This window comes from Eufriesea mexicana, unplaced genomic scaffold (assembly GCF_001483705.2).
Source record: "Eufriesea mexicana isolate 0111107269 unplaced genomic scaffold, ASM148370v2 scaffold93, whole genome shotgun sequence".
Classification (NCBI taxonomy): Eukaryota; Metazoa; Arthropoda; class Insecta; order Hymenoptera; family Apidae; genus Eufriesea; species Eufriesea mexicana.
In genome coordinates, this window is record NW_016908274.1 from 914,455 (window position 1) to 925,253 (window position 10,799).

Below are 10,799 nucleotides of genomic sequence, written 5' to 3' on the forward strand. Positions count from 1 at the left end.
TCATCTGAAGATAAAATATATTTTATATTTATTAAATCTTTTATTTATTATATATTTTGTATGCATTCGTACAATTAATATATTGATGTAATATTTATTTATAGTTCTAACAAAAAAAAAGTGTATATTACTGTTAAGTTCTTAGTATAATAATTTAATCAAAAATCTAAATAAGTAACAATATTATTTTTTCTTATGCATATGCATAGAATAAACATTTCATTAACATAAATACATAATTAAAGCACAACAGAAGTAAAAATCAAGAGTAAAATATTATTTTAAAAAAGTATACATAAATAATAAATAATTATAATAAGTATATGATAAAGTTATAAATAAATTGTATTTAATAATATCGACATTATAATATTAGAAAATAGTTTCATTAATATGATACATTTTATTATAAGTCAAAATACATAATAAAACATGAAATTTCGACATCAAAATAAAAATAACAAATAAACAAATTGAATGTTAAAATTGTGTGGTATGAATAATACAAATATAATAATGCTGCAATCGAACGTAATTTTAATGCAGCTTAATCATATCAATTAAATAAAGTGAAATCACAAAATAAAGTTTTCATATAAATCAAATATCATAAAACTATAGAATTATGTTATTAAAAAACAACAAAAATCGAATGAAGTTAACAAAAATAGTAACACAACATTATGATGAATTATAGGACAAAAATAATAAAACAACACAAAAATCGACAGGACAAAAAAATAATAAGACAGTAAATAAAATACCAATGAAATGCAACAGCTTTGTCATTTGAGAGGTATATACATAATTGCACATCAGATTGGAATTCGAATAAAAAAAAAGTACTAAAATTTGTGACTTACGATTTCGGATTGGTAAAAGAAAAACAGAATGTCTACAGAAATTTTCAGAGATCAAGAGACCAGGGAAAGATCGAAAGGTTAAAACGTCATGTTCAAGTGGAGATACCATGAAGCCTAAGCTTTTCTTCAACTTTTTTAGCACAAGGAAAGTTTCTCACCTTTTGGACGAGGTTACCACGACGAAAATGAAGGAAAGTTTAGACTTCACTGCACCATGAGACGTGCATTGCACTTTTTACGGTGTAATTCGCCGTTAATTGTCGAAGAGACGTACCTCGTCGACGCGACACACAACATTACGTGGCAGCCCAGTTGATTGAGGCGCCATTTTCGCTCAGTGGACTGATCGCGAACCACATACTTGAAATCATTGATGTATAATATACATTATACATTGTACATGTATATTTATATATAATTACATGAACAATTAATGTAATATAATATAGTAAACAAAATTTAAAAATATTACTAATTATCATTCTAAATAATTCGTTTTCATTAAATTATAATATTTTCATAAAGACATTTATTTAATCTTAGTTATCAAATTGAAAGCATACAAATCAAATTACTATCTTTTATAATTTAGTAATTTTATAGTACAATTATTTTCTAGATCTAAGTTTATTATTGTTTACAGATTGGAGAATGTTACATATGTATAAATTAAAACAATTACTTGTCTTAAAATTTGTATTGCATTTTTTGTTAAAGTGTTTAGTATAGATATATACCTAATAGCAATATTAAAGAGTAAATACTTTATTAATCTTATTTAAACAATGTACTTAAATTAAGATTCATCAATAACGATTCACTATAAAATAGTTATATGTCTAAAAATAACAAAATTGGTAGAAATTATATAGTTATTTGTGACTGCAATTTATGGGTTTATTTTTATATTAATGTCACAATTGATCACATAAAATATACTGTTTGGTCGACTTCTTAAAGCTATATACATTTTTTATGTTCAGAAATTTTTATAATTATTTTTTTCTTTCTTTATAGTAAATTATCTCATTTAAAATAAGTAGCTAATAATTCATATAATGGATACATATAACAATCAATTAATAACATTCATATTAGTTATTTAATAAATCAGTAGTCCTATATTAATGAATATTTTTTATATTTCAACAAATAACAAAGTTAATTTTAAAAAATAATTTTTCATGTAATATTATTATTTTTATTAATTGTATCATCTTCACAATTTCCTGCTTTTTATAATCATGGACATAAATTTATTTAAAAATCATTACTTTTAATATAAAGCAATTTCATACTTGTATGTGTATATGTTTATTTATTTATTTATCTATTTAGAAAAAATATCAGTAATAAAAAAATTTATAAGACTCTGATAAGCATGATAGGCTCATAAACTGCATATTTATGTTAAATGTACATTATTTTGATTATTGTTACTACATTAATGGAAGTTATTAAACAAGAATAGAAAAAATCATTTTTTCCTAATTAAAAAATGTTTTGTAATTTTAATGCTTATATCATATAAAAAATTGTACGATTGTAATACATATCTTTTTCAATATTTAATTATACAATTTTTTCGCGAATCTTTTGCCATTTTTCGTTAAGTTGTGATTCTAGTTTGATTAGCTTTGTTTCTTCGCATAGAGCTATTAAATTAGTTTTTCGCAGATGTTCTTTTAATGCATCTGAAATTTAAATTTAATATAAATTTTAATATAATGTCATAAATTCATTGTTTCTTTAATTGTAAATATTAAAATCTTTAAAAATTTATTAAATTAATAGACATATTTATAATATATTAAAAAATAGAATTGAATTACATGAATTTTTCGAATTCTTTTATTTTACATGTTTTTAATTTAAAATTAAATATTATTCAATATTTTTCGAAATACTTTATACTATTCAATAATAATAAATTTTAAATACCTGAATTAATAATATTATCTATTAGAGATAAAATATTATGTAATATTGGTACTTCCAAATTAATTGCAGGATTGAAAACTCTGCAAAGTTTTTCACCAATATCAACATCAAGAAGAAGATCTTCACATTCAGTCAAAGAAGTTGTGGTTAATATCATTAAGCTAATTAAAGCTTCATTTAGCATTAAAATATGTGATGCTGTTAACATTTTAGCTAGATGTTTCAAAGCTCCATGTTCTATTACCAGAAGGGCTATTTCTTTAGTTCTAATTAAAAAGAAACATAAATATTAATAATTAATTTTTTCAGTTATTGTAACTTATGTCTTATAAAAATATTATATTATATACTAGAATTTAAACATATGAATGATTATGATATGAATGTAAATTCTGCAAATATGTATTTATTAAAACTAATCAACCTGCTATTGTTAATTAACCAAGCAATCAAACGATTTGCTTCACCCTGAACTCCAGGGTGTTCTTCAACTTCACACCAATCAATAACCTTTTTTATTAAACCATTTCTTTTTCCCAGCTCTATAGCAGCTTCACCTATAACAACAAATAAATTATTTGTTTTTCATATTTTACTTATCAATTAATTCCAACAAAATATAAATATTCTCTATGTATTTAAAAAAGCTACTGTGTACATACTTTGACCATCAATAACAATCCTTAAAGTACCCAGTAATTTAAATACAACTGGATATAATGGAATATCCAACATAGAATATAAAACATCTATCAATCCATCTTTTAAAATTATAGGTTTATTATCCTGTGGAATAACAAGATTTCTCAATGCACTGAGTAAAGCATGTTGAAATCTTATATCACCAAAGTTTGTATTATTGCTTTGTAGTAGTTTTAGAAGGTCTCGATGAACACCTTGTGTAACCATAAGTTTGCAATGAATATCAGAACGTGCAAAATTGCCCATTGCTAATACAGCTGTAATTTGTAAATCTTTGTCTTTGCTTTCAAGCCACTCAACTAACTTTTTATATGTGACACCATTACTTTTATCATATAGACTAATCATACTGTCATCTAAAATATTGTATTAAAAATAAATTATAAATTACAATTACGGTATCTATATTCTTTTCTTTTTTCTAACATACCTCCAGTTAATATAAGAACTATTAAGTTACAAGCAATCTTCAAAACAGACCTAGTTTCTTCATCTGTACAATATGGACTATGTTTTTCCAACAACTTTAACAATAATTCACAAACACCTGCTTTAGCAAGTAATGATTTTGCATTTTCTAAAATATCAATTTAAATAATATTAATTTTTGTAGAGAATATATTTTAAAGCATTATTGTAAATAATTAAGTTAACTGTATATAAAATTTATTAACATTATGCTTATGTAAATTAATTATTTGAGATTTAACAACTTAGAATATCAATTGCTGCACTTTTAGAATTATAAAGTTACCATCTTCTGCCTGTCCATGAAGAAGTTCTAAACACATTTCAGAAAGTTCTGATGATGCATCAGTGGACAATACATCTACTAAAATTTTTGTAAGTCTTTCATTTAAAAATATTATATTAGCATCATTTAGTATTCCTAGTATTAAAAGAGAATGCATTGCAGCCTCTCCACCGGCAGTTCCATCAATTTCCAAAATACTGCAGATGATAGGTACTATTTTTTGCTGTAATGCCTAAAAAAATGTACCTACGGATTAATATATTACTTTTCATATATGTTGTCATTTTAAAAATTTTATGTTCACAATCTTGTGTTATAATTAATTTAAACAAAATTTGTATGTATTATATACTACATGTATAATACATCTGAAGTATACAGTATAAATTATTTTTTAACATACTAGCTACACTAACTGACACATGATATAATAATATAAGAAAAATGCAGTAATAAAAATATTATACTTCTGTATGAAGAGATGGTTGATCAATAAGAAAGTTTAGTAAAAGTCCTGCAGCAACATTACGAAGAAATGGTGCACCTTCTACATCTTTCAATGCAACACTTTTATCCAATACTGCCAGAATTGACATCAACCCATTTTTATCTTCAACAAATTTCTTACCATTTTCTATAATAATATTGTGAGTGAAACTTATTAAAAAATATTAAACATAATTTATATTATTAATGTATTAATTTAAAAATTAATTTATATTAATATAAAAATTAATTACTGTGCAATACCTATAATATTTGTTTCTTCATTTTTACAGCTTCACAGTTATTATTATATTACAATAAATAATTATGATAAAAATAGTTTTTATAATATTTGAACTAGTATTTTTCCACATAATAAAAACCAAATATATTGTACAATGTAAGAGTGTCTAATAGCAATAATACGAATTTTTAATGTATTAAAAATGTTTAGTGTATTAAGAACTATAATTTAGTAATTTAATAGTGCAGTAGTATAGTAGTCCAGAAGTTTAGTAGTTTAGTAGTTTCAGTAGTTAATTGATATTTAATGAATAATATATAGTTATATCAGGACTTAGTTGTCATAACTTTAATTTTCAAAATTAAATTTTTAATAGAAATCAATTATATTGCTTTCTTATATTTTTTCCCTTTTGCAGTAATGTTTTAATAATATTTTACTTAAAAAATAATATTTAACACATAACAATTAATAAAACCATTTATGCTACTATCTCTAGTGATATCATATTATATTAAGGTGATTTTAATGTTAACTACATACATGAACAAAATTTGGGTCATTAGGGATTAAAGCTCCCTACCATTCTCGTAACAAATATTTCCCAAAGCTCGAGAAGTCTGCGTCAATACATCAACACGATCCTCTTTCAAGAGATCTATTAATGCATTTACTAAATCTGTACTGGTGCATTTTTCTCTTCCTCTTTCACTTTTTGCAATCTCAGCAATTGCTTTAGCAGTCTTTGCAATAATTTCTTTAGATTCATGATGTAATAAAGTTAGAAAAACATCATCTATTGTAAATTCAGTAGCTTCTAAAAACAAATAAAATTTATCTATTAAGATATATGCAAATTATAGAATAATATCTTTAATTTTCTAGTATCTGTTATAAATTTATCTTAATAATATAAAACGATATTAATAAATACTATATTTTATAAAAAATATATATTTTACATTCTTCAAAAATTAATTTAAATTTTAATTCAAATAAAATTATAAAACAGAATTAATACCTCCGATGGAAGTTTTGCTAACATTAACAATGGAATCTAACACCTGGATGATATCTTCAATCTCTTTTTCAGATTTGACAACAAACCGCAATTCTTCAACTAATTTATCAATGTTGTGCTTCAATTCACCTAAAATAGTTATATAAAATATTAAGGAACTAAATATATATGTACATATATGTGTATATATAAACATAAATCTCTAACTTGAAATAATTTATATTAAACAGCATCACATTTATACAAATAGTTTATTTAATATATTATAAATATAATATACAAGAAACAAATATATGATAAAAACATCTATTTCTGTGTAAATTTAATTTATAATGTTTAATTTTTAAACACAAGACAATATTACACATCTTTTACATCATGAACAGTGTACACTGCACAGAATATATAAAATTTATTTAACATAAATTTCATAGAAGTATTTGGTATTCACTTTCAATAATTAAACATCTAACATGCATTTTCACAAAATTTCTACTATTTTTTTTAAATTGTTTCTCACAAACTAGGATTAAAATATTCCTTATTTGAAGATATATTTCATATAAATTTTTTATACTTTTTAAGAGTTTTTTTTCGAAATAACAAAGTAATGATTTAAGAAAAAGACAAAATAATGTCAGTATGACATATAATATCTATTAAAAATTACTAAGAATTAACTGAACTTCGTTGTTGATTATAACATATTTGATATATCTTTTATTACACTACCTTCCATCATTTTTCTTATTTTAATTTCGAATTTTATAAAAATGAAACTTTCTTTCAAAATTAGTAATAAAATTTATTAACGAGAAAAAAACATCTTTAAAGAATCTTCCATAAATTATGAATCATTAGATAAGAAAGTTAAATTTTTCTATAGCAAAATAACTAGAGGAATCTTAATGCAATTTCACATGCTATCAATAAAGTAGTAATGGTACTGACAAATCCTATATAAAAAAAAATAAGATTTAAATGATATACGTCTACATTAATATCAATTTTAGTATTTCGTGAATTATAAATGCTAAATGATGTTGTTTATTTGATGTTCATAAAAAAGATTTTTAAATTTAGTGTAAAGATTTCTTATATTGGCAACGGCAGTGAAGTGAAGAAAATACTATACGTTAAAAATTTTACAAACGTAATCGAATACAAAATATATTAAAAAATTTTAACTATTAAATAATGATATTGTATAGCAATATTATTGCTATAATTAATATTATTAATCATTACTAATTTATTATGAAAAAGTGATAAAAGTTTTAAAAATTATTACTATTTGAACAATATGAATAATAATTTTTTTTATTTGTTACATTTTAATGTATAAGAGCACAGTTATTGAACAAAAATTATAAATGTTTTGATCTATTAAGAATTATGGTCGTGTAATAATTGCTAACAAAACAATATGGCAACAATATTATACTTTGTTTTATGTAGACCTTCTTCAAACTTTTCTCGAAAACGTTTATTTTAATAATGAATGAGAAATAACATAATATAAAATAACCATGTCAGACGTAAACAAAAATAAAGACAGAAAAAATTTGTATGGTAGATATGTTTTTAAACTTATTATATGTAATTATTTTATTACTAAATTGAAACCTTTTTTTATTTCAATAGATACGAATTTAAATATAAAATATGAATGTGTTTTTACATACTAAATTATTTAGTTTTTGTTTGTTTTCAATAATATAATATGTAAAAATGATATGCAATAAATTCAAGCTTAGTTTAGAGAAAATAAATCTAAGTAAATTCGCCTAATTTTATATTACGAAGTTATAAATTTCTAAATCATACATAACCTGTATACATAACCTTAATTTTCTAATTTACAACAAAAAAATGTATTATAACTATAATGTTACTTCATGTTATTATATTACCTTTTTTTAACTCCTTGCCTTATAACATCATATCATACTCATATTAGAGATCATAGACTTTTATAGGAAGAAAAGGTAGGCAAAGTCAATTTCCATCCATAGTGGTGATTATTAAATAAAAATTATATATTCTATGTAAATATTTATATATATTGCTTCATAACAGCAAACTGCTCTTTTAACTACTTTACACAGAAATTAAAAGGCAAAGAGTTATTAAGGATTTACGTCACAGAAATTAAATTACATTAAAAAATATATTATCCATTTTCATTTCAGGAGCATTGATGCTAGGTGGATTAGCTGGAATTTCTACCTTACTTGGTTTTTTTAATGCTTTAGCGGCAGCTAAAAAAAAAGATACCAAAAGTTTTGATGCTGGATTTATAGGAGGGAAAGGTTTGCAAGAGTCTGGTGTAGCACTTGCGACAAGAGCTTTGTTTTGGGGTTCAGTGTGGGCAGTTAGTGGTTGTACAATACTTTTTTATGGAATTTGGAAGCTTTCTGGAGCTAAAACTGCAGAGGAGTTTCGATTAAAAGTTGGTAATATTTTACCAAGAATACCAAAAAATGATCCTCCTCAGAGTAGAACAGAATTTGAAAACCTCACAGATTTATTGAAGTATATCTCTGAAGACTGGGGTAAAGATAAATAATTTTACTGATACATAAATTTGAATTAAAAGGAATAAGAAATTGTTTTAAAAATGATATCGGTTATGTATAATGATCTATAAAATAATATAAAAGTTAGAAATCATCAAGTAATTTACATTAATTCATAAAAAAATAGTTTCAAATGTTTATTTAAAAACTTATACTCCCTATATATTATGTTACAATTAATGTAATAGTTTACTTTGTAGTTGAGTATATATTATGTGTTCATAATTGTACAATGATTTACAGGTATTGCACATCGTATTGTTTTTTCCTTCTATAAAGAAATATGAAAAGTTATTTTAATAATAATTTTTGTACAAAATAAATGATTTAAAATATTTTGAAGTATTTGAAATATTTAAATATATTTAAATATATATTTTAAATATATTTAAATATTTCAAATATTTTGATTTAAAGTAACGACTGATACTTTGTAATTACCTCTTTAATTTATTATTGAAAATAAGCATAGAATCATAATCATAAACAATAATTAATTAATCAAAGAAAAACTATTAATGTTATATAACATTCTTAATTTGTTATTATAAATTAAATATTTGTAATCATTTAATAAAATAAAATTAATTGAGCTTTTAGTAAAATTAAAAAATGAATGTGCAAGATAGTAATGTGTTTTATTATATGTTCCTAGATGGTTGTTAGTAATGTCTATTGCTAAATAAATAGTTTATTACCTTTTTCAATTTCATTAATTAGTTACATTTTGTTATTTCTTGACATATTTTTAATGTAGTAATAGGTGAAAAATGTTACAATTTTGAAAATTCACTATACTCATTCCCAAATAATTACAATTTTCATCTACATATTATATATCAAAAATATAAATAAAACTAGTTAACACTAATTGTCACTTAAATGATATCCATTTCTGTTTGAAAGTTATAAACAAACATATCGACGCAACGTTATCTTTTATTGTGTAATTTATAACGCATTGGATTAATTAAAAAGGGAATCATCTTGCATAAAGTATATCGACAATGGATTAACCCTTCAAGGGGTTATCATTTTGTATAAAATATATCGACCCTTCAACGACAAAATTCATACGCCATATAAACTGCTTCCACGTACTGGGTAGACTGGAATTTTTTCTCTAATTGAAACAGATGTCTCTATCGATGAAGGATTAAATATTTCTTGACCGAAATTCCAAATTCTTATCTCCTCACATATTTTTTAATCTTTCTTTTGTTTAACAATTTCCTATTTTTCGAAATTTTTTGATATTTCTTCATCTTGCAATAAAATAGCTCGTGCCATAAATTGTATCACTTGAACTAAACTAAATTAAAAGAATCTATAATTGAAAATTGAACATAATGAATATAAAGGCTTAAATTACAAAATATATGGTATTATCAGTATGTCATTTGATCTCTGAGAATGCCAATTGCGATATTACTTAGAAATTCGAATAAAATTTTCAATTTACATAGTAATTGATTGCGGAAGTTTATATGCTTTTTTCATATAATTATCTATGTGTTTGTAATTAACATGTTTGTTGGTTACATTGAATGACATGTCGATTTAAAATTTATATTCAAATTATTGTTGCTGATGTTGTTATTAACGTTTTAGTTTTTATAAATATTGTTAAATATTTTTTGTTAACTTTTGTACTTTGTTTTAACATGTCAAAAAACCATACAATTTTTGATAAAGGAATTTTTTGTTATTTCTTATCGTTTCCGACTTAGCTCTTGGGTGGTCGACCTTTGGGAGATGATTTGCCCCCTTAAACTTCGGTTACAGCAACTAAAAGAAATTACGTATTTACTATTTTTGGCTGTCTTTTAAGCGTACCAAGTTTCATTTAAATCGCAGGCGGACTGTCCACGGCATCTCTTTATAAAAATAAAGATATTCTAAAAATTGTTAAACAAACATATTGTATATGTTAAACAAAGATACTGTGTTTATTAAATAACGATATTATTCTGTAATATTTGCACCATTAATATGTAATAATGAGCAAAAGGAAAAAAAGAATTGGTAAAAAGAGTTATTTTTAAAAATAAAGTTCAATATTTATATATTTGTTAACTTTTGAGTTTCATATTTTTAGCTTTATAATATTATTTTTGTAAAAAAAATATTATTATAATATTATTTTTGTAAAAAAAATATTATTATAATATTATTTTTGTAAGTTAGAATAACATGATAATAAAACGTT

General features: G+C 22.8%; 3 protein-coding genes across 3 annotated transcripts in view; 1 reads left to right on the forward strand and 2 right to left on the reverse strand.

Moving 5' to 3' along the window:
* Sec24AB (Protein transport protein Sec24AB) overlaps nt 1–1,168 on the reverse strand; it is an 8,944-nt gene extending 7,776 nt beyond the window's left edge. The window contains exon 1 of the mRNA XM_017910307.1: nt 1,022–1,168. The gene's annotated coding sequence lies outside the window, so the exon portion shown is untranslated. The remainder of the gene's footprint in view (nt 1–1,021) is intronic.
* A 1,267-nt stretch (nt 1,169–2,435) lies between these two features.
* vimar (visceral mesodermal armadillo-repeats) lies at nt 2,436–6,753 on the reverse strand. Its single transcript, XM_017910309.1, has 10 exons — nt 6,744–6,753; nt 6,012–6,140; nt 5,574–5,807; nt 4,728–4,894; nt 4,261–4,492; nt 3,937–4,083; nt 3,467–3,862; nt 3,229–3,361; nt 2,805–3,070; nt 2,436–2,557 (listed from the first exon to the last, which is right to left on the reverse strand). Exons 1-10 carry the CDS (start codon nt 6,751–6,753, stop codon nt 2,436–2,438), a joined length of 1,836 nt encoding a protein of 611 aa, XP_017765798.1.
* A 724-nt stretch (nt 6,754–7,477) lies between these two features.
* LOC108554897 (transmembrane protein 242) lies at nt 7,478–8,650 on the forward strand. Its single transcript, XM_017910311.1, has 2 exons — nt 7,478–7,583; nt 8,204–8,650. Exons 1-2 carry the CDS (start codon nt 7,541–7,543, stop codon nt 8,578–8,580), a joined length of 420 nt encoding a protein of 139 aa, XP_017765800.1. The 5' UTR covers nt 7,478–7,540; the 3' UTR covers nt 8,581–8,650.
* Nucleotides 8,651–10,799: the final 2,149 nt, after the last annotated feature.